We start from the raw sequence: 25,566 nt of genomic DNA on the forward strand, positions 1-25,566 counted from the left end.
GTTTTAACACAATGCTTTATGGTTTTTTTTCAGTTGCTGGTGGCAGGAGTCGATTACATTTGATTGACCTTGGAAGTCCTTCGAGGGGCAAAGACCCCAATGACACGTGCCTAAATTTACCTGCCCTTGGAAATGTCATCATGGCTTTACTGAACGGGCAAAGACATGTTCCTAACAGGTAACAATTGTAAATTGAAAATTGAATGCGTATTAAAAGGAGAGAAAAAAAAATCCTAAGGCTTTATGTTTTTTTTTTACAGCAGAAGACATTGCTCTGTTACCCAATTTTTATCTTACAAGTGATTAAAAGCTATTTGATTAGGCATTTTCAGGTGATTTATGTAGATGAGGACTATCAGAGTTTAATATCCTGAAAATTTCAGTTTCAAATTCTACCAGTTGACCGCTTGCAAAATAAGATTAATAGAATGGGGATCTTTGCTGTAACTTTTTTATAGCAACATTTGGGATCTGGAACATGTCATATAAGACTTTTGCTTTGCTTAATGATTGATTAATTGTTGGTTGCTTAATGTCCAGTGGCAAATATTTCATGCATATTCAGGACGATCTCTGCCTAATGAAAACACCTTTCAGTCACATAATAGTTCTATTAAAATTATTGTTTACAATCCTCGTCAGGTATTTTTATGCCCCACATAGGGGCATTATGTTTTCTGGTCTGTGCGTCCGTTCGTCCGTTCGTTCGTCCGTTCGTCCGTCTGTCCCGCTTCAGGTTAAAGTTTTTGGTCGAGGTAGTTTTTGATGAAGTTGAAGTCCAATCGACTTCAAACTTGGTACACATGTTCCCTATGATATGATCTTTCTAATTTTAAAGCCAAATTAAACTTTTGACCCCAATTTCACGGTCCACTGAACATAGAAAATGAAAGTGCATGTTTCAGGTTAAAGTTTTTCAGGTTAAAGTTTTTGGTCAAGGTAGTTTTTGATGAAGTTGAAGTCCAATCAACTTGAAACTTAGTACACATGTTCCTTATGATATGATCTTTCTAATTTTAAAGCCAAATTAAACTTTTGACCCCAATTTCACGGTCCACTGAACATAGAAAATGAAAGTGCATGTTTCAGGTTAAAGTTTTTGGTCAAGGTAGTTTTTGATGAAGTTGAAGTCCAATCAACTTGAAACTTAGTACACATGTTCCCTATGATATTATCTTTCTAATTTTAATGCCTAATTATATTTTTTATCCAATTTCATGCTCCATTGAACATGGAAAATGATAGTGTGAGTGGGGCATCCGTGTACTTTGGACACATTCTTGTTTCATATTATATTTCACACTAAAAGTTTTCTGTGTGAGCCATTTTCTCTGAATAAAGTCTTTCAATAATTTCGCAATTCATTTATGGGAAAATACAAATACTTGAACTTTTGAACATTTTTTTCTCATTTAGAAAATATTGGAAATGTTTCTTTTTATGCATTAAGTTACACAGTCACAATATCCGTAACTGTCAATTTCTTTTGTTATATGACTTTTTTTTCCCTCCTAATCAGAGTAGGTCTGCTCAACAGAAGTAATAAATGTTTTTGACACGGCCATTAAAAGTAATAAAGTCCCAGTTTCTAATTTCACAAATTGTTATACATGAAATTGTAAATTCCGTTGGAATCCAAAAGTGTTATGGAGGATAACCTTTTATATGATTTATATGGCATAGATTTTTATGAATCATCTTGGGAGATGGTATAAAATATGATTGTGCAATGATTAGAGAAAGTGATTGAGGGATGAAGAATGGACTTCGTATTGATCTCCACGTCCTCAACTGTTATTATTCGTACATTCTGATCCTTTCCCTGACAAATGTGGAATTTTTATAGATACCGTTATTTGATAATTCTTAAAATTGATCCTGTATCCATTAGTTGAAACAGCAGAAAGTTATAAATTACGCTTACATGCTCGTTTAGATGGGATCCATGACTTCATAACGACTGTGAAAAATTAAGAAAATTGTTTAAAAAAAAATGTTGAGAAATTTGATAGTATGTTTTTGAAATATTATAATATTTTCTTAGGAAAAAAAGCATAATGATAATATTTTGTGTTATTATATGTCAGTTTTAAACGAAAGTCATTCTACAAGTTAATCAAGATGAAGAGTTATCTAACCTACATCTTGTAACAATAGGTTTCTTATCTTAGTTTGCATTTCATTACCTTCTATCCTAATTATGATATAAGCAAAGATTATGGAAAAATATCTGGAACAAATGATATTAATTATATTTTAGAACATAAACACAATTAGTGTCAGCGACTATAACTATTTGAGTCAATATGATTCAGTGCCTTTATTCAACTGTTATAATTTGAATCAACAGCTTCTTGTTGTTTCTTTATTTTGAAGTGATTATTTCCAAGTGATCTTTATCATAGGTGGTGTAAAAAAATAATTAGTGATACTTCTAAATAACTTAATCATATTTAAGAGGGTATTAAGTGACTTTGCTTGTCCTGGATTAAATAAATGCTGAAGTAAGCCAAAAAATCAAACTCTCTATATTTGTATTAGGTAAAACAGGACATCATTGGTGTAAATATATTAATCTAAATAAATTTCTCAAATTCAAGGGGGCATTTATGCGATTTTACTTGTCAGGATTAAGAAAAGGTGATGTAAGCGAAAACACCATTCAAAAAATTTGAACCAAAACTCTACTTTTTTATAGTTTACAAAAAGCCTTTAGGGGACAGGCCCTGACTGGGGAATGCCAGCACTTCCCACCCTTTTAATTCCCATTTGTTTGTTATATATCAAACAGCATATGTTGCTTCAAAGAGTGGAAAGATTTATAGCACTATGGCATGTGTTTATTAAATATATCTAAAACATGTTGAAAGTTTTATGATTATACATACCGATGAATACTTTTAGCTAAGTAGTGATATCATTATTAAATTAATTTATCTTGTCTGGTTCTAATCCTACTGTATAAACAGAGAATTAATTCATTACACACTTTTTTGTAATTTTTTTAAAATAAACTTTGGTTATGAAAAATCAAATTGGGTGTTTCAGGTATTCGTGAGGTCTTTGAACGCAACCCAAAACTTAATAAAATCTGGTATTTTTTTAACGTTTTTTATACTTAAGACGAGATAGAAGCTACAGATAAATCGCTTAATTAATATGGCAGAGAAAAAAACTCGATTAATAATGGTAATGGCTTATTTTTTGTGGATATAAAAACTCTTAATGAAGAAAAGTTTGTGATCAGAGGTTCTCTGGGATGTATGTAATATTTACCAGATGTCCGTCTAGAAAATATATATCTCTTCATTATTTTGTTATTATATTGATGATCGTTACAAACATTCAGATGGGAAGTGTTCATTTGGGGTAGATCCAAGTCACATTTGTTGAGATTTGGTCAAATCTACCGTAAAGTGTTTATTTGAAGAAGGTCCAAGTAACATTTTATAGGTGACTCTGTCATCATATGTGAACATGGAGATATTCAACTCTGTGGAAATAATAAGACACACTGTTGACCTGGTCAGTTAGATTTTATTCGGCCAGATAAAAAATAAAACATGTGTTTATGCGAAAATACATTTGAAAAAGAATTGGTGCCAAATTTTTATCAAGTTTCCGCAAAAAGAATGTTTTACTAGTGCTTTATAGTACAAAAACAGCCAAAAAATTTTCAAAAGAGGCATGGAGAATAAAGGCCAGTTTTGTTAGCAGAAACACATGTTTTATTTTTTTATGGCTTCAGTGTTCAATAAGCTTATTTCAAGTAATTTCATGTTAAATGCAATTAATTTCCTATGTGAACTTGAAAACAGTACATTTTGTAATCATCTCACTGCGAGAAACAATACTTGATACCAATTAAAAGAATGTTTACTTTGAAGACAAACCTCTCATGGAAAGATTTGATCTTTTGATATATGTGTTAGCATACAATTTAATGCTAGAATTGATTTCAAAGTAATTTAAACATCACTATGTTTTGAAAAAGAAAAGTCTTTCAAGTTGGTTATGCTTTTGAAATTTCATCCAAGTTTTAATAAGAGGTTCTTCATTCCAAGGATAAAACCTAAAAGTATTTGAACATAATTAGGTATTTTAGTGAATTTTCCATGTTATTTTAGTAATTTAATAATATGCAGTAGCAGCTGCAGGCCTACCCACATTTGTGTAATATTGTTTGGTTTCAAAGAAAATAACACATGCTACAAGTTATGTAATATTGTAAAGTGTTGACTCTCATGACCAGTTATATTACACATTAGGTGAGAAACATTGAATTGCTGGGGAGATTAGGGTTAACATGTGACTTGGGAAAAATGTTTACAAATACCATGTAGGAATATTAAAATTCATGAAAATATAACTAGTAAGTAATTTTTAAGGCATCATAAATTCAATTTAAGTAATAATTCATATTTTTTTATTTGTAAACATTATGCTTGTGGTTTTGTTTCTTTGTTCATCTTTTGTTAAGTTTTTTGTATTCTTGAGAAATGTGTTTGTTTTTGGATCAATTCATGCCAACATTCTAAAAACAGCAACTATGTTCCAGACATATTTATGGTCTGTTTAAAATTTGTAGTCTAAACTTGTGAAAAAAAATTATTTTGAATTACTTGTAATATCATACCAGTTAAAATACAGATCAATAAATTATGATAAACTTCAATCTTCCATTTTATAAAAATTATCAGATTTTTGATAATTCCACATAAAATAGGGTGGGTCCTGAAATTTATGATAGCTAACATGACATTGATACTAAAATGCAGATTTCCATTATCAACTAAACCTGTACACCATAAAGCAAATTCATGGTTGTATATTGCAATAAGAAAAAATGTCATAACAGCTAATATACCTTTTATTATCAAATATCTCATGGAACATCATTTGGCTATGTTTACATCAGAAATTGTGTTTTGTTGTACTTCAAGGACAGCTACTAAACTCGTGTTCGAAACTTGTCATACCACTTCAAGGACAGCTACTAAACTTGTGTTCGAAACTTGTCATACCATGGACAGCTTGTAACACATAGAACACTGAAACTGCCAGGTACACTGTGTTTTATGAGCCAACTTAACAAAGATACTTAATAGTTACTTGTTTAACCAGCATAATGAAAATCAAAATTTGCAAATCTCGTGTTAACTATCTTATTTTTGTATTTTTTCAGGGATAGTAAAGTAGCACAACTTTTGAAAGACTCCCTAGGAAATATTTCATGTCGAGCATGTATGATAGCTCATGTTTCTTCATCAGTACATAACTACAATGAAACATTACAAGTCATACAATTAGGGGCCAGAATACACAGAATGAGACGAAGAAAAACCAGAGTAAGTTTAAACATTTGGTCATTTGCTTAATCACTAATATTTTCTCCTTACTTTCTTTTTTTTTTTAAAGACTTTCACAAGCATTTATTACATGACAAAATGTTGAATATCACAATTAGAAAGATGGCACAAAGTATGAACAGCCTTATAATGAAAGCTGTGTTTCACCATTTATTTAAGATTACGTTACAAAATAAGTGCATACTTCCCAATCAGGTAAGGGGAGACAATTCAATCATCTCATGTATGCTTGTAAGAGATTAGACATTTTTTTCAATATTACACATGTTACGCTATTATATGCTAATTTTTAACTATGTATTTACTACTTTATACAATATATGATAAAAGATGTATGATTTTCATATCAACTAGTTGACTAAACAATTATTAATATTTTCAAGTTTTATTTAAAAGATTAAAAATGAAAAATGAAATGATGTATAAGTAATATTAACCTATATTGTTTTCAGTTTTCTGGAACAAGTTCTGATGACAGTTCTACAGATGAAAGTCGATTACGGCGACCCTTAAGAGGATTTCGAATGGGAACATTAAGGGAAGACATGGTATATTCATCTTCTTTATCCGACCCAGATTACACGTCCAGTAGTGAACAGTCATGTGATACCGCCATTTATCTCGGTCCTAACGGACTTTCATTAAGTGACAGGGAAGTAACTGACAATGAGGGACCACCTCGCTCTGTACCTCGAACAAATCCACGACTACCACGTCGACCAAGTGGATCAAGGTCATCAGGGGATGAAGGCTCAGCCTCTGATAGTGGAAGGAGTAATATTACTGAGTTGAGATATTATCACAACATGAATAAGTTACCGATGAGATCGTCAGAAAGTCCAGAAGTTTTGTCTCCGCCATTGTCGCCAACTCTGGGACTTGTTCATGTTCCAAAGAAAAGTAATATCAGAACAAGGTTGTCAAGTTCAAAGGAGGATAAAAATCGACAAGTTAATCCACCGAAGGATATAAAAGGCGAACAATGGATTGACGGACCAGGTGCAAATGTTAAAAAACGACCTGAACAATGGATAGATGGACCGGAAGCTGTTTTCAAGAAACAAGAAAAACAAGAACCAAAGAAACATCTTTTCAACCCTAAAATGAATGCTGAAGAACAGTGGGTTGATGGTCCACGGGAAATGTGTACAGGGTCACATGCTAGCAAGTCTGGTAAATCTGATCCCAAGCACAGCAAGGCTAAATCAAAATTAGAAAGACCAGACAGCACAGCCAGTGCAGAAAGTAGTTCTTCTTTAACACCTCAGGTGTCAAATTCAAGACCAACAAGTATAAACGATTCAGATAATAATGTGAAACCATTTGTGAGAGACTGGGTAGAAAATTTACAAATAGAAGCTGAAATCGAGGCTACAGCTGAAGCTAAATACAGGAGACCTAAACCTGAAAATAAAAAGAAAATGTCTGTGTCTACACCCAAACATTCACCTCGACACTCCCCTAAAAATTCACCAAGTTTGAAACGAAAAGAAGTAGTGGCACAAAATACTCTGACTAAGTCACAACTTCCAGCCCCAACAAGTACCACAAAACGTGTCACTGAGTGGTTACGATCAGTTTCATTGGAACAGGAGGAAAAATCAGAGGAAACAAAATGTAAACCTGCTGAACCTGAGGTTCAAAGTTCAGCAGACGCAGGTTGTCCCGATGAAATGGCAAATATTGCCGATATTAGTTTCGATAGTAGTGCTGACACAGGTGAATTCAGCACTGTTATTCAACATAACCGTGATTCAATCTATGAAATTCAGGTTGATGAACAATTAGAGCATAACTGTGGTACAAATGACGTGGCTGACGATGACACATTTAGTAACTTGTCCTGTAGTCATGATAACGAAGAAGAAACTGAATGTGATAAAACGGGTTTAGAAAGTGTTCAAGAAGAAATGATGAAATCAGATCATACATGTTATGAATGTAATAAAAATCAAAATTTTGATTACGAAAGTATATATAAACTTGCACAGCCGTTGTCACGGAAACCTGATGGTGCGTCAAATCCAAATTTATCAAGTGATTTTGAACTGTATGGTAAAACGCCACCTAGTGAATATGTTATTAATAATGTTCAATTTGTTTCTAGTCAAGAACAAAATTCTACCTCAGATGTGTTAAAAGACTTGTCTCTCAAGTATACCTTAGAGAGAGATACTTCGATCAGCAAGACTTCATCAAAATCTAAACCTCCGCTTCCACAAAAATCACTTTCACGATCGTCATCAGCAGCATCGAGTCCTGCCCAATCAAGAGACGCATGCAAATCTAATAAAACATCAACATCTTCAATACCCTTGTCTTGTACTAGTAAAACAAAAGAAAGGGTCCGTCAATTGTCATCCGATTCAAGTTCGGTACCAGTCAGTAGTAGCAGTCCGTCATCTGTGAGTAGTGCATCATCACCATCAACAAGTAGACTTCCTATTCTTTCAAATAGTAAGACGAAATCAAAAACGAAAAAAGGTGAAAAGGGTAAACTTCATAATGTGAGGATTAATGAGTTAAATGTTAGTCGGGGAACCGATTCAGACAGTGGTAATGATAGTGGAATCGTTTCTTACGAACGTAGCTTACTTTCTCCGTATAGTACTGTGACGAAACCTCGGACACCTAGTCACTCAAGTAGTGGACATGGTAGTGATAATAGTAGTAATGTTAGTGCAGAGTTACGATCTCATTTAAAACTGGATAAAATTCACGGAGGGACGAGTAGTGGTTACGAGAGTATGTTGAGGGATAGTGAAGTGTCTGCCTCGTCGTCAACTCATGAAGATAGTAATAGTGAATCTTCAGAAGACAAGAAAAAACAGAAAAAAGGTAATTACAAATATTGATTCCTTGCTTTTCATATGAATTATAGAAAAAAAAACAGATCTGTAAGAAAGAACTATATAAGTCACAAATTCCTACATCTACAAGTGCACATGTACCTCTAAACATGTTACAAAGTATATACCATATTTTTTTCCAAATTACAAGTACATGTTATAGATTTGCAATCTAAATGCTGAAAAAAAATGACATATTTGAAACATGATATTTTTCAAGGTTTATGTTGGGACAAAATGTAGGAAGGGAGATTTTGGTGTTTCCAATCGGGAGAGCAAATGTCTGAAGAGAGTAAAATCTTGTAGAAAAAAAAGGAAGCTTTATATTGAAATTAAATTTTGTTTTAAATCTTTATCAAGGAGCCATGAGACAAGCAATTTAAGAGAGCATTAAATTAATTTGATGTTGGCTATCATACAAAATTTGTTGCATATGATAAATGTAATTTGTATAGTAAGCTTCATCACATAACATCAAGGTCAAAACTTTTTGAAAGCCAGACAGATGCAGAAAAAACATTGCGAGCATAAATATGAAAACTGATCATAAAGTTATTTAATAAGCAGGCAGGATGTTATTACTACTAAATAAAAGTGGAGTTGGCGGAGTTCAAATTCATTAATACAAAATTGTTTCCGTTACTTCCATTCATCAAATGGAAAAAGTGTAATTTCCACTTAAGAAATTTATTTTTGTGGTTACAAACAAATTGTAAAGATTTACTACTTGATAATATATATTTACATCCGTAATTTATGCAGAAAAATAATATACAGAAAATCTAATGATACAGATCAATTTTTAAAAAGCCGTAAACAGACCTATAATTCTTACGAATAACAGATAGTGATATATTATATCATTGATGTATATTTAAGTGACATTTTGTGTAAAAGATTTTACTGATGATAAGGTCTTATTCATAAAACAGTACTTTGTACTGAACACGTACTTCAACTTGTCTGAAATTGAGAACAGAATACATTTTTCTTTTAAGTTGCAACAATTTTTGTGGCCTGTGAAATTATTAGAACATTGGTTTTTGAATTCAGTCATAGATTTTCATTCAAGAAATATATTTTAAAAGTACTTTCGGTAGGCTGTTAAATTTCATGATGTTTATCACTCACCAAATGCACAAAAATAGATATCAGCACAAAAGTACTTAGACGTCTTTAGAACACATAAATTAAATATCAGAAACATAAAAATTCTCTTCAAATTGTCTGTCTAGTTATTAAAAAGACTTATTGTAGTTTATCAAGACAGTACTGCAGAATTAACATGTAAAAAATAAATGTTTAAAATCAGATAAGATATATCACAAGAAACTAAACTTAAGTAATGTAATAAGGGTTTTATTATCTAATACTTTTTTACATGAATAAACATCTTACAGTATCCATGTTAATTAACATACACAATTAATTCTACTAGTTCAAACTGTCTTGTTCAAAACTCAGAAACATATAGGATACCAATAGAGGGGGGATAACTCTAGCAAATTAGAAAATTACAATGAAAATTGTCTGATGTTAGGTTTTTGTGAATTTACCCTTCTGTTTGCTATAAATTATTGATATGAATACATGGACACTTTCCTTATGATGATTTTACAAATTTTTATTTACCTAGGTTCAAGAAGAAGTCGATCTGCACCTGCTAGATCTGACAGTGAAGGGAAGAAAAGTCCCTCGTCAAAAGCCTGGGTTGATACTCGACAGATACAGAAAATAAAAGAGGAACCATTTGAGATCAAATCATATAACATGGATGATGTTGAAAGATTGGGCAGACGAAGACAGGATGAATTACAGGTATGTATTTTTTGGTGAAAGTATTTGTGAAATTTAGGTATGGCCAATTTTCAAAGAATTTTGGAACATACTGAAATTTGGATATTAAAAAGTCTAAATTATCCATTCATATTTGCCAAATTTACCAATTTGTTAGGAATTTCTAACAATGAAAGGTGTTAGCCTATCTGACTCTTAAAGTTCTCCATTTATATAAACTAAATTACACTATTACACAATACAGTATTTTAAAGACGTTAACATGGTATTGGAACACATATTACTCATTCAATAAAAACACTTCAAGTTGACATAAAAAAACCTGTAAAATTGAAATATTTGCCACTGGATGTTAAGCTACCTACAATCAATTAAAAGAAAAGGTAAACAAGTATTATTCATTTTTTGATAAAGATCATCATAGGAAGACATTATATTGTAACATGGGAATAGTGACTCACAAGAAAATGCTTCAATAAAATAGGCCATTTTAGTCACTTCCTAATGCATCAAGTTATGCACTGTGAGATTTAAACATTTTTGTCTTATTTTGTAGGACTCTGAAGTCAAACCAAAAGATCTGATATGTAAACATGAAGATAGAAACCAGTCATACTTTGATTGTAAATTTCTGATGTGTTTTTGTCGGAACAAACCCAAACAAACGGAGGTGTAACATTGTGTTCAGTTCAACTTGGTGCTTATTTTTAACTTTAGTGCTAAAAACATTACTTTGTATGCAATACACAATTTTGTATGCAATTTTTTCTACGTTTTTTTATTACCATTGGTAAAACTAAGCAGTATGACTGCTTGGGTTTTATTTTCACAAGTTCATGCCTTTTTGTGATATTTTTTTGTTAAGACTGTACAATTTGCACGATTATGTTTTCTTTTGGCGGAAAGTTTCATCAATATTGTGATTATATGTTTGTATAATATTTAAGATTGTTTTGCAATATATTTCATATTTTGTAAAGGGTATTTTCTTTTCTACCTGTAACTTTTTTATATGATTAATTTCAAACATGAATTTGAAAATGATTCACGATAAGATTGTCATCAAGATTTTAATATCATTGTAATTTTTAGTGTTTAGTACAATTTTTTTTAGCAATATTTTCATTTTTCATTTACTGCAAAAAAAACATTGATATATGTTTTTCACACATTTTTGTCATATTTTTTAAGAAATATGTAAAAATTTTAAATGTTTACATTTTGGTTTTAACATTAACGACTTGGATAGTCAAACATTTATTTATGTGTTTTTGATTTTGTTCTTAAATATAACTTTTAAATGTTGAAATGTGCTGTGCACAAAATTTTAAAATGATGTTTTCATTTGGTAGAAAATTTGTTAATGATACCAACTGTTTTCAATCCCCCAGCATAGTAAATGCTTAAAATTATGTCCCTTTCCTGTTTGTTCACCAACTTATTTTTAGCTCATAGAGATATATGAATAATACCCTTTAAAATGTGCCTTTCCACTAGAATTCAGTATTATGGAATAGAGGCTTTACTAAAACTGTATTATAGATCTGGTTACATGTTTATAATATGCTAAAACAATTTTTTTCTGGTTATTTTATATAAGATGGTTATCGGCTTTAGTTTTCTTGTATAAATTTAGCTACCTCGTATAATTCATATGTGTAGACATTTGAACCAAAAAAATCAAAATGCTTGTTATAGAAAACTACAGCATTTTACTTTACAGAAAATAGCAAATCAAAATACTTTAGAAATAATTATAACATGAAATTTCAGAAAATGTTTATGTTAGTCAAAGGGAGATAATCCCAATTAATTTATTTCTTTAACTTTCAATGTGTTCAACCACAGTGCTATGAAGAAATTTCCTGACATAAGAGACCTTAAATCTGTAGCAATAGCTTGTAACCATCGTAGTACATTTTGACCAGAGAGTTTGTACTGTATAGTTATATTTGATTTGACTGTACATTTTTGTATTCATTATTTATTTGTACAGTGTACTAGAGGTACTAGCATTGAAAGCCAAATTTAAAAAATATATTTGTAAACTGATTTTGTTGTTTATTGTTATTTCAAGAATTTTCAATGTCCAAGCTATAGTGTGCTAGATAGCATTTTCAAAAGTAAACATCAATACTTAGTGATTGGTTAAAACTGTCCTGAACAGTTGAAATTCAGCCAACAGAGTTTTGAATATAAACCATTATGCTCTGGATTTTGATCCTTGGCAGAGTCAAATTAAACTTAAAAATTTATATTTGCTGGAAGCACCTGTCATGAAGGATTTGAGATCAAAGACTTGTCTGCCTATTCAGAATAATGTGTCATATAAAATAAGCTGTGGTATAACTGCAAACTCTCCACAAGAGACCAAATGACATAGAAATTAACAACTATAGGTAACTGAACAGTCTTCAACAATGAGCAAAACCAATATTGCACAGCCAGCTATAAAAGGCCCTGAAATGACAAATTTAAAACAATTAGAATGTGAAAAACTAACAGCCTGCTTTAGGTACAAAATATTGAACAAAAGAAATCAAATATTATATATAGCATCAAATGACAAGTGAATTACAGGCTCCTAACTCGGGATCTATATAATGTGGCAGAGTTTAACTAGTTTGAAGGTGCCAACCCTTCACTATCCTTGGACAGTGGTGTAACAGTACAACTTGAGAACAAACTATAAAAATCAGTTGAAAACTTGTCAAATTGATACAAAGCAGAAATACATAAAACAAAAACACATATATACCAGGTGCAACAGGGTACTTAAATAGATTATCTAGTACAAATCTGTCAGTACTTGCATAAACTGACAACTAGTTCAAAGCCAATAATAACTAATATTAGAATCCTGCATCTAAGTCAATACCCATCTAATGGATTTAGTGTAAATACCTCATGATTAACAGATGAGAAATGTCTTCCTAACAGCATCATCATATCATTCCTTTAGATTCTGGAAAAATGACATTGCATACCTTCAAACTTATAGTAGAAGTCACCAAAGGATCAGATGAAAAATTATGTAGAATAGATGTGTCCTTTAAAATCTCTTAACTTTTCAAATTTTAAAGGCATCTGCACAAAATTGTGGCCAATAAGACAGGTTTTCAAGTGTAAAGAGAAAAGGCCATTGATCTCAAAAAACTTATTTAAATCTTATTAAATCAAAAATAACTGACAAGCAAAAAAGTTGTGAAAACCTAATTTGGTAAATGAATTTTCATATATGGCTTATTTTCAACTTTGTTTGTCTGCTCTTCAGACACATGAAAGAGGGCAGATATGAAGCAAGTTATAATATAAATCTATTGCCAAAAAATTTGTCAAGATATGTGTTATCCAAAGTTTGTATAAATGATGGCAATACATTTTGTACCTTGAAGCTTAACAATATGTCATTCTACAGAATACATCAAGGTACATGTGTATGCAAAAAAAAAATAAAGGTCAAGAGAAGGGTATTAATAATTATCTTGAATAGGAAAATATGCATGTTGTGTAATGTGTCTAACACACACAAACAAAGATTCATTATATTGTATGTTTCACAGTGAAATACAGAAACCTATAGATAAGGTAGCTCCTGCTAGAGGAGGAAGATAAAGACTAGGTAACAGGTAACAGGTAGGAAAATTGAAAGAGCACGTTTTTCTTGGATTACACATACACTTTGTTTTGGTTGTTTTCCCACTTTCTATGAGGGTCTGGATGTGGGGGGGGGGGGGGGGGGTCTGTTATTCTGTAAACATTTAATTTTCACCCCTTGTTTCTCTAATCTTCAAAAAAGTATAACCCCTTTTTTCTCTAATCTTCAAAAAGTTAGACTACGCATTTCTCTAATCTTCATTTTTTTTGCCCGTTATTCTCTAATCTTCATTTTTTAAGGGCATTATTCTTTAATCATTTAACCCCATCCAAAGCCTCTTCTATGGTAATATTGGGGTGAAGTCTTGTCTGAACACCAACACTTCGACCTTCCTCTGACTACCGAAAAACATTCATAATTCTTAAAGTGTCTGTGTTTACAAATTATTTGACATGTCCATATATACATTATCCTCAATGCACTTCATACACTATAACAATATCATTCTTTTATCCGCATCACAAGTATCCGTTTATTACTTCTAAAGTGGTTAATTTACATGAAATTTATTATAAAGTAAAAAGAAATTTAATAGACTTTCCGCGAGTGTTTTTATTATTTCCTGGTATTTGTCACCTTTTCGTTGGAAAATGTCCTTACTTTATACATAAAAATAAGGAGATGAGATACGATATGATTGCCAATGAGATAGCTGTTTACTTGAATTACCCATGTTTAAAAAATTGTTACATAAAAAACGATATTACTGGATTAAAAAACCTCATACTAGTGCAATGGATGCATATACTCATGAGGCACGGATTTATTCAAAATCATTATATTTTAAATAAGTTCCTGAAATATTTCAGAACCTCTATCATTCGATTTAAAGATATCCTCACTTATTCAGTACCTCCATTTTATAAAATAAGAATGTCCTAAAATCGTTTTCAGTGTATCCTTAAATCGAATTGTGGAGTTCCTGAAAGATTTCAGGAGCAATTAAATACAATTCTCATAGTTACATGACCACATATAGTACTGTGTGTGGCTAAGTGATTAACAGTTTTGTCTTAGTACAAACTTTTACCTACCTTCAGTCGTAATCGGGAAAGCATCTTGAAAAAATTATATAAAAGTTATCCACTTTTGCTTGAATGTTCTCATTTTCAAAAAGGACGCGTTCGTTCGTCTATGAAACGTCTTGCGTATATTTTTGAAATCCCTCAGACGGTATTCCTAAGTAATATATGCAGCAGACAACCAAAGATGTGACACTTATATTCCAAACTCCTAAATTGACAGGAGCTTGTCACTCAGCCTTGTTGTTGTTTCTTGTCTGTCATATTTGTTTTCATTTATTTTTGTATTCTTAATCGCGCCATTTGTTTTTTTTTTCTGGTTTGAATTGTTTTGCCATTTTGTCATCTTGGAACCTTTTAAAGTTTGCTATACGGTATGAGGTATTGTTCATTGTTTTAAGCCATTCAGTGTCCTAGCGTTGCTTTGGTTTTGGTTTCTAGTGAATGTGCCTTAACAGCAATCATACCACATCTCCTTATCTTCATAGAAATTGAAGAAACAAAAACAAAAACAAAATTTTGTAAAGTGTCAAGATAAATAAGTCTTCCAACCTCTCAACTGTTCTATATATAAAAAGGTAATCAATGATTGGTACAACAAACACACACACAAACAAAAACATATAGATACAAGTGAAATAATACGAGACGTTATAGTATCAGCAAATTCTGAAATAGCTTAGAGTGAAGTCAAAGTACTTTTAAAATCTGTTTGAACTAGATCGTAACTTTATTTTCTCTAATTAGAACAAGTAATTTTGCTGTACAGTTATAAAGATGCATATCAAATGTACAGCTGTAAAAGCTGTATACATAAACTAAATCTGTAAAGCTGTATATAAACTGTACAGCTGTGAAAGCTGTATATAAACTGTACAGCTGTAAAATCTGTATATAAACTGTACAGCTGTATAAACTGTATATAAACTGTACAGCTGTAAAAGCTGTATAGACTGTAAAAGCTGTATAGACTGTAAAAGCTGTATATAAACTGTACAGCTGCAAAGCTGTATATAAACTGTACAGCTGTAAAAGATGTATATAAACTGTACAGCTGTAAAAGCTGTATATAAACTGTACAGCTGTAAAATCTGTATATAAACTGTACAGCTGTATAAACTGTATATAAACTGTAGAGCTGTAAAAGCTGTATAGACTGTACAACTGTAAAAGCTGTATATAAACTGTACAGCTGCAAAGCTGTATATAAACTCTGGATCTGTAGTGTATTTAGCTGTTTATGAACTAAGGCCGTACATTGACCTATAATGGTTTACTTTTATAAATTGTTATTTGGGTAGAGTTGTCTCATTGGCACTCACAACACATCTTCCTATATCTATGTACAGCTGTAAAAGCTGTCTATAAACTGTACACCTGTAAAGCCGTATATAAACTGTACATCTGTTAAGCTGTATATAAACTGTACATATGTGAAACTGTATATAAACTGTATATTTTCAAAGCTGTATATAAACTGCAACTCTGTAAAAATGTACATTAACTGCACATTTTTAAATCTGTATAAGCTAAACATATACATTCTCCCACTGCATCTTGTGTGATTCGATATCTATCCACAGCTTATATACAGTTTTACAGATGTACAGTTTATATACAGCTTTACAGATGAACAGTTGATAATTTTGATTCTCTGGATACATGTTTTAAAAATTATGCAATGCAACAAAAATACACAAAAACTTGAGTTAACGTAAAACTGACAACACACAATGACGAAAAGAAAACCAATGTACAACAGTCCACACAACACTAAACAGACCAACGTTTAACAGTCCACAGACACAACACTATTTATTTTACACATATTAACTTACAACAGTTCACACAACACTAAACAGACCAACGTACAAAAGTCTACACACACAACACTATTGATGTACACATATTAACTTACAACAGTTCACACAACACTATTGATGTACACATATTAACTTACAACAGTTCACACAACACTATTGATGTACACATTAACTTACAACAGTTCACACAACACTAAACATACCAACGTATAACAGTCCACAGAACACTACACATATCAATTAAAACAGTCCGAACAACACTATTCACATAATTATATGGAACAACACTATACACATAATATGAAAGAGCGAACCAAATCCATGAAATCAGTCTAAACAAAATAACGGGGATGAACTCAGATAAAGAAACTAGCAATAGGTCTCTGACAATTTTGATAAAAACTAGCAGTACTGTGAGCAGAGCTAGCAAAATTAAATTCCACCTCTAGCAAAAGCAATTATTGGCTACAGAGTAAAAACAAGATTTTTATGAAATTATTAAAAGACATGTCACAATGATACGATTGAAATTGTGAGAAATTTAAAGAAATTGTTATAAGGGGTTTAAGACGAATTATGGAAAAAAATATAGGTAACCTCAAAATAAAGCAATGAGAAAGAGTACACTAGCTTTATATGGTTGAGAATCTGCAAAAAAAATCATGTAATTAAGGATGTTTGCTCCTCATATTTTTGAATTTATGTCAGATATTCGAAATCCTCTGGTTTTATCCATCTAGTGCCCATTAAAAATTTTGCCCATTAAGCCCCATTTATCTTTTCAAATTTTATTACATATAGTTTTATAAGTCATATTTGAAAATCTTACAAAACCCTTGTTATTTTTTCATTGTTTTTGAAAGATAAATGATGACAATGTTAATTGTATGAAAAATCTAGAGAGAAAATTTCCCCGCCTAATTTTCAATGGCATATATCTCGAAAACAAGCACACGGACCCCTAATTTTTTTTCTGCTTTTCTAGTTTCTTTATTTTTATACTATCAATTTATAATCGTCTTTTAAAAAGCTTGTTATTTTGAAACAGAGTAGCGAACATCCTTTAGGCAGAGAAGCGGATACAAATGTTTACTATAGTGTGCAGATATAATGTCTTCCAAAAGTTAACACAAAATCAATGTATAGTCAAATGATAAAAATGAAATTATAGGCACAGAAGTAAATAATTTCAGTAATATCTAGTCAGTCTCATAAAGTTTCGTTCAGCAGTTTTAAAGCGCAGAGGCGGATACAAAAAAACGCAACAAAACTACGAACGAACAAATATACATACGGACGGACTCCTCAATCGCTATGTAAGGCGGGATATGATTAAAATACCATGCACGAAATTGATGATAACATTTACCACAGAATACATGTAAGAATCCTAGAAAACGTTCTATCCTAGAAAACGTTGCGCTTGCGCTAATTCCATTCTTTTCGACGCCATAAACATCTCCGCTGCCAACGCTATCGTCGAAGTATCGCCGATAGAAGCAAAAGGATATTTTTTTTTAGAGGTATAAAGATTGATCCCGTGAAGCTTTTAAGAAGATAGTCGAAATCGAAAGAGAAGTGTGGTGAGTTTTTTTTATTGTACCTTTTAACCATGTACTATGCATTTAATTTTTTGTTCTGTTTTCCATTCTAAAACCTTCAGGACTTCGTCATCTGTAAGTTAATGTTAGTCTTCTGTTTCGTTGTCTTGAACTGAGATTGTTGTGTTTATTAGAAATCTTTAATTTGCTGATAATCCTCTAGACTTCCATATATTTTGTGCTAATTTGATGTGTCAAATTGCTAATATAAATATGTTGAATATACTTTTGACCTTAAAATCCGAGATAACTATACCGCAGTAGTAGTTTCAGATAAAAGGCATGCAAACCAAATTCAAGCTTCTCTTTGTCTGGTCGTTCTGGTCCTTATATATCTGATTATAATCAGCAAAGCAGATCTTAACTTCGATTTTACTAGATTTTCGAAAATAAAAAACGAACGAATATAAGATATGTATCAATTTTGAATTCTGACTACAGTTACCGTGGTTTCGGGGTTTGTATGCCATTTGAAAAGATGTAAATTAGCAAACTTACATTTTGGATGGATACATTTGATTTTACTTTGAATGAATGTTAAAAGAATTAACATAGATTTATGGGTCCATTTATACAATACATTAAGTAGTCCTATAAGACACAAGCATACTATCTTTAGTTGATCAAGCAGATTTATTTTTTTAAAAGTGGGATATAGGAGAGGGGTTACAAGGGATTTCACAATGCATTTTTAATTTTATCATTTGACATCACAATCAACAGGATAAGTATGGAGTTAACATACCAAGAAAAGAAGGTACACCAGGCAGCGACTGGCTTATGTGAAGCCATTATAAGTGTTGCACAGTTTGAATTTACACTGGAACAGTGGACTGTAGTCGAGGTAGATATCAGAGCAGCTGAAGACATGGAATCTGCATTGATAAAGGAATTAGGTATGTCCGTCAAATAGTCTCCATCCCCTGCCCTAGCTTACACTTCTGAATATAAAACAAAATCAAGGTTGTCTCTTATGATTCTTTTGTAAATTCATTGACCACTACTAGTATTTACCTTAACCTATGAATGAATGATTACGTTATGTGTCTTATGTTTTGTAAAATATATCTATAAAGATGCTAATGGGTATATAACTTAATTGTGTGACAAATTGTAGATATTTTTGTATTTAGTCAAAACTAAGTGAATGTTCAATGTATAATAATGGATTTTTCTCAGATAAAAAATGCAATTCTGGTTTTCTGTTTCTAAGCCTTACAATATGTCAATATCAACTTCGCCTCGCGTCTATACAAGTGGTAACTTAAATTTGTCAGACACCGTTTTGTTAGTTTGAGCTGTTAGGTTGTTGTCGCATCATGTACAATATACCTGCTATCTCCCCAATGTTCAAGACCATTGTGATATATAAAATTGAGAATGGAAATGGGGAATGGGAAATGTGTCAAAGAGACAACAACCCAACCAAAGAGCAGACAACAGTCGAAAGCCACCAATGGGCCTTTAATGCAGCGAGAAACTCTCGCATCCGGAGGTGTGCTTCAGCTGGCCCTTAAACAAAAATGTTTTATGTTGATAATGGGCGTCATTCTAAACTCTGAAACTTTTTTAAAATTAAAAATCACACAAGACTAACAAAGGCCTATTTCTCGATTTAGATAAATTAAAAGATCAGAACACGACTGCAGAAGAAAATGTAGAAACAGAAGACAATGAACTGACAGTTCCAGACGACACTCAAAGTGTAGATGGTATATTGAAAGACTTAGGGGAAGCACTAGACGAAGTAGAACAGCAGAAGGCATCAATGACAGCAGCAGGTAATGACTTTACATTGATTTACATTGCTCCTCGTTTCTATTAGTGAGTTTAGTTTAAATATATAGTATTTGCTAAATCTTAGAAAAATGGACGAAACACAGTAAGACATACTTATGACATACTTATGAAATCTCCTCCATAATTGAGTTGTTATACTTGCTTGGTTTTCTTTGTTCTTGCTTAATATTTAAAATGATACGTTCCAGCAGTTATCCCTATAGATATTATAATATATAAAAAAAGAAGATATGGTATGTTTGCCAATGAGACATCTTTCCACAAGAGACAAAATGACACAGAAATTAACAACTCTAGATCATCGTACGGCCTTCAACAATGACCAAAATCCATACTGCATAGTCAGTTATAAAAGGCCCCGAAGTGACAATGTAAAACAACTCAAACGAGAAAACTAACGGCCTAATTCCTTATTAATTTATGTTATTAACTCTGAGCTGAAAAGCAGCACAGTGTTTGATCGTTTGTATGATAACACCAAATTGTAAAGCTGATTGAGGTGAAATAGGTAGATATTAAGAATTATTTGATATTTCGTCTTCATATTCAAGTTAGTTTGTAAGTTTATTTATTTCGTTCATTTTCTAGGACCAACAGAGAAAACACTGAAGGATGCCAGATATATTTTTAAGGTACAATTTAAGATGGGTAAATTGGAATTGGAAAGATCTTAATAACAGTAGTCTTTTGATATAAGTACTGTGAAATATTTAGTGGCCTCTTTTTGCATTTTTCTGTCTTAAATATGCACAAACTAGTTGCCACTGAACGTTAGGAAAACAACATGTTCGTTGTCCGTTGATTGCACATTATCAAAATACCATGCGATCACACAATTCGGTGTTACAATTTGATGTAAGATTTAACAACGTTTGATAGAATGCTAGTTTTTTTTTATTTAATAATGTTCAGCAATAAATATTGCATAGCTGGATTTAAAACCATTGGACAAAGCAGCGATGTCACAAAAATTAAAAAGAACAAACATACTACTGGAAAAATCTGAAGCTATGGTAAATGGTATGCAGTTGTTTACCCTAAACATCAGACTTCTAATAAAAAGTCCTATAGTGACACATGCTCTAACAAATATAACTAATGGAACCTGTTGTAGCAAGCGTCCTGAGGTAACAATTTTTTATCCTGCTTTCCGAATTATGCCCTTATAAGTGGTCATCTTGTTGGTAGCTGTACTTCGAAGGTTTTCAATTTTATGTTTAACCTTCAAAAACAACTTATGAGCACGTTCACTAATTTAACTTGTGTAACCCCACTACATGTTGTGTGTCTTTACTTAACATGGCTATTTCCATCATAGGTTTTTGTGCATATATACTAGTATGATGTTTCTTTTCCTTCTGCGGAGTGGGGTGTTGGTGCATGGTGGGTGTCATCAAATGTACTGTCCAATATTTAAAAGTCATTCCTGTTATCTTTTGCATGTGTCTTATACATGATTTTTCCAATCGGCAGTATAGCCGAGTCTTGTTGTACTTTATACACGATATATCATAAGAAGATTTATGAGCATGTAAAATTGGTATAACCTTATTACCACATGTTGCTGTGCTTTTACACAGTCTGACTATATTTGCCATGTGTTTTGATCGTTCTTCTTTGTCTACATTTTCGCGCTTATTGGTTCGGAGAAGGAAGGCGATGTTGGTTGCTGAAGTCTGTGGTTCTATATACTATTTTGGAAAATCCTGGGTTTTTTTTAATGTTTTATGAGATATGATATTATTGATATTTGCCCAAAACGATAATAGAAAAGCATTACATCTAGGACTACATAAACAACGGGTATTTTTTTTTATTAGGATACAGTCCAGAATTTTTATTTAAATGGAGCTAGTAGCAAACAAACAAAAAAGGACAAAAAAAGGGAAAAAAGCACAACAAAGAAAGAGGAGATAATAAAAATGAAAATCGCTAAAGAAGAGGAAAAAGTTGTACAGTTGTATTTCAAAGCAGTAGACAGGATAATGAAAAGATACAGCAAGGATGTTCAAGCACAACATAAGAAGGAAGAAAAGAAAAGGAAGCAACTTGAAAAGGCGGAGAAAAAAGCCTTAAAGATGTTGGAGAAAGGTACATATTCATTTTATTGAAATAGACACTTTCGAGGTTCTTCTCAATCCGCGTTTATATATTTGGGCATTTTTTTCTAATTAACTTGCCAATGATGAATGAAACATCATACAAACTTGAAATTTACAAATTTTTAATTTAACATTTTTCAAATGTAAAAATTAGAAATAAAAAAAAACCTATAAATACAAGTTCATAGAGAAACATATGTAAATACAAATATAATAGTTGAGTTATGCATGCAGTACAATATTGCCCAGTAAAATGAAAAACAAAATTATGATCGGCATACCTGTTTAGTAATAGTACAATAAAAATAAACTATATGAATATCAAGAATTTAAGATTGTCAGGTGTGCGCAGCAAATTTTCGTAAAAAATGAATGATTCAGTGAGAATATCAAGTGGCTTATTAAGTTGCTTCTGACGATGACTCTTTTCGTGCTAAATAGACATGATAGATATAGGAAGATGTGGTGTGAGTGCCAATGAGACAACTTTGTTTAAAACATGCTTCAAATAACTGTAACAGTTGATTTAACATTTAAAGTAAAACAGGATCAAATAGTTGATATCAAGTTAATACTGAAATATCTGTTAAATGTGAAACTTTTTTTGTCGGTTGATCAATTAATCAATGTGTGTCTAGTTGAACATAAGAACACTTCTCCCCTATTTTCATATTCTAATTTCAAAACTGCATGAACTTATTTGATTGTTTCACTTGCATTTACAGAAATAAACAAAAGAGAGAAAGAATGTGTAAAGAACGAAAAGAATAAACCGGTTCAAGCTTTAGATGCAAAGAAAAAACAAAACAATATAAAGAAAAGCAAAGCAAAGAAAGTTGCAGGGAATAGTAAGGACTTTGAGAAGAAAGAGTCATACACTGTGGATGAAGAAAATGCTGTAAAGAATAGAAAAGTAGGGAAAGGGGAAGAGGAAATCATAGATGAAAAGGACAAAGATTCTCAAAATATGAATATCAAGAAGAAAAACATTGTTAGAATAGATAACACCATTGATGGAAAGAAGAACACATTTTCAGCAAACATTCGTGCATTTTTCTGGATCTTTTCCTGTCACAAACGACAGGAAAAGGACAAAGCTTTAGTTTTATAAATCGTTTTTTGTATAACATTAAATTTTCTATATTTTCACTGTTTTTACATTCTATTTTCTAAATGAGAAGTCAAAATTATATAAGGTGTATATATATAAGGAATGACACGGACCTTCCTCGTAAGATGTAATTCGCCCGGAACTGGAAATAAAAGTTCGATCTCTTAGTCAGGCTTTATTGAATACAATCGAATTAGAATAGTCATCAGCTACATTTAAACATAAAGAGGGATAAAACAAGTACTATTTTAAAGTATTTTCGTTGATCCAAAAGCTGTAATTTTGTGAAGGTAGTTCTTCTAAAACACGAACTCGACTTTTACCTCACCATCTTACTCATACTAAAAAATCATAGAAATAAGTAGATGTGGTATGCTTGTTAACAATACTTCTCTGGCCACAGAGACGTAAATGTATGTAATAATAGGGCACTACTGTACGGCCTTAAACTATGATCAAAACCCATACCCACAGTGTAGATACTATTCTGTACGCTACCCGGAAGTCGCGATTTTCGAAGCGATGATTTCCAACTGGCTAACAGGACGGTTTTGCCTACGGTAACTTTTCCCATCATTTGTTTACTCCTATATCTACAAAGTGCTTTGAACATCTTCAAGGTATATATAGCATCATAAATATGAGTAACTGTAACAAAAACATGCATTAGAATATAAAATATACGTGTGCATCACATCAACTTGGTAGAAAAAAAAGGAAAATCGATGGACAATTTTGCTCTCGTAGTACAAAGCAAATAATCTTTTATTGCAAATATTTGCATCAGTTTACAGTTAAATATATACTGTTTCAATATTCTTTTCGTATTTAAGTAGAATATTCGTATTTACTATACTATATATAAAAATATTAATTTTCGCGAACCATTTAGGTCACGGAAATTCCAAAATATGGCATCAGTAAGGAGAGTTGTGCAAATAATGTGAATACACAGAACCCCCATCCAAATTATCTTTAGCTAAAAGTATTCATCATTTTCTATTTTATATGTACTAACAACATTCCATTTTTCTATAATTTCGATTAAAATATTCCAAAATCTGAGTTAAAAAAAGTCAAATGCCCAAAATAAACATTGTCTGATTGGTTGAAGTACTGTGGCGTCAATGATAAGCATAGCAAGCCTCGTAAAGCACACGCTTCACATGAATAAGGAGAGTTTTACAAATAATGTGAATACACAGATCCTCCATCCTATTTATATTTTGCTGAAAATGTTGCAATGTTCATCATTTCTGTTTTGATTCTGCTAACAACATTCCATTTTTTCTTTAATTCCGATTTATATATGTGGAACTCGCAATAAAAATAGATGGCCTCAATGATTTAAACGCAACGCAAAAAATTCCGTTGACCCTGAATTCAACGGATCGATAATAGCATCATCACCATCAACAAAATGTTTACCGTTATCTTTGTGAAATTTCAGTTATATAGTTCTTTAATTAGAGAAATTTTGGTAAGTATTACTTATTAATGTTAAGGTTCTACTGATGTGCTCCTCTAGACCTTTTTGACGGTCCGTTTTATCCCATTTATCTCAATATTATCTCCGATGACAGTAATGTCAACCCGACCTATTCGTGTCAAAAGTGAAAATCGCATCGATTTATTGAACTAATTTCTTCTTAAACTGTGCATGCATTATTTCTGTATTATATGATAACCAATCACATTCACGTTGCATGTTTGCATGAAAATGGTCATGTATTAGTGAATTGTAAGGGCGATGCAACTTGAGGTCCAGTGCGCGATCACGTGACATTATTATTTGTAAACAAATTTAAAACATGCTCCCCGCGTAACACGTGTCTGAATTATCCTTTCAAAGTGTTATGAATCTTTCAATCACTATTTTATGAAATATTTCTAGGTTTGCATATCAGTAGTCAAAGTGAATTAAACGTAGTTCTTAGTTGTGTTTTTTTTATATAGAATTAGAAGGTAAATCTACATAAGGGGGTCTCATTGGGGGGGGGGGGGGGGGGGGGTGTTCTGATCCCAGATCCCACTTACTGTTTTGTCAGATTCCCATATCCCGCTTACACTATGTACATGAGCAATTTTCATTTTTTTGTCATTTCCGGGGTCCTGCAGAACCCCATTTCCCGTTTTCACGACAGACCTCATTTCCCGTTTTCATGACACAATAATTTGACTTTCACGTTTCACGCTTGCGAAAAATTGTCAATATTGGTCACACTTAGACCCAATGAGAACCACACACTAGTCAGTATTTAACTTCACCCAAAAAGATGACTCAACTTCCCTCTATATTTAAAACCTGCATACTAATTTAAATAGCATTTGCTCCCTTTTGAACACTATTTGGCCCCTTCCGTGTCATTTCCCTTTAAATTTGCTGAAAAGTCATACTTTAAGTCCATTTACAGTAACGGCTAATATTTGATTT

The 25,566-nt window shown here is 31.9% G+C and overlaps 2 protein-coding genes across 8 annotated transcripts in view; both read left to right on the forward strand.

Annotated features, from left to right (window-relative positions):
• LOC143069174 (uncharacterized) overlaps positions 1-12,067 on the forward strand; it is a 99,288-nt gene extending 87,221 nt beyond the window's left edge. For all 7 annotated transcript variants that reach the window (XM_076243670.1, XM_076243671.1, XM_076243673.1 and 4 more), the window contains 5 exons: positions 34-178; positions 5,186-5,348; positions 5,822-8,207; positions 9,855-10,036; positions 10,572-12,067. In XM_076243670.1, coding sequence (XP_076099785.1) covers positions 34-178; positions 5,186-5,348; positions 5,822-8,207; positions 9,855-10,036; positions 10,572-10,691 — 2,996 coding nt within the window. In that variant the 3' untranslated portion in view covers positions 10,692-12,067. The remainder of the gene's footprint in view (positions 1-33; positions 179-5,185; positions 5,349-5,821; positions 8,208-9,854; positions 10,037-10,571) is intronic.
• Positions 12,068-17,997: 5,930 nt separating this feature from the next.
• On the forward strand, positions 17,998-23,170 carry LOC143066608 (uncharacterized). Its single transcript, XM_076239475.1, has 6 exons — positions 17,998-18,101; positions 18,843-19,015; positions 19,739-19,900; positions 20,508-20,551; positions 21,740-22,010; positions 22,747-23,170. Exons 2-6 carry the CDS (start codon positions 18,850-18,852, stop codon positions 23,130-23,132), a joined length of 1,029 nt encoding a protein of 342 aa, XP_076095590.1. The 5' UTR covers positions 17,998-18,101; positions 18,843-18,849; the 3' UTR covers positions 23,133-23,170.
• The last annotated feature ends 2,396 nt before the right edge of the window (positions 23,171-25,566 follow it).

The sequence above is a fragment of the Mytilus galloprovincialis genome, chromosome 3 (genome assembly GCF_965363235.1).
Source record: "Mytilus galloprovincialis chromosome 3, xbMytGall1.hap1.1, whole genome shotgun sequence".
NCBI lineage: Eukaryota > Metazoa > Mollusca > Bivalvia > Mytilida > Mytilidae > Mytilus > Mytilus galloprovincialis.

What these genes read in the sequence shown, in the direction of transcription:
- LOC143066608 (XM_076239475.1), top strand. Translation starts at nt 18,850, where the DNA reads ATGGAGTTAACATACCAAGAAAAGAAGGTACACCAGGCAGCGACTGGC. An exon ending in TGCATTGATAAAGGAATTAG is followed by an intron (nt 19,016 to 19,738) that starts GTATGTCCGTCA and finishes TTCTCGATTTAG; the next exon opens with ATAAATTAAAAGATCAGAAC. An exon ending in GGCATCAATGACAGCAGCAG is followed by an intron (nt 19,901 to 20,507) that starts GTAATGACTTTA and finishes TTCATTTTCTAG; the next exon opens with GACCAACAGAGAAAACACTG.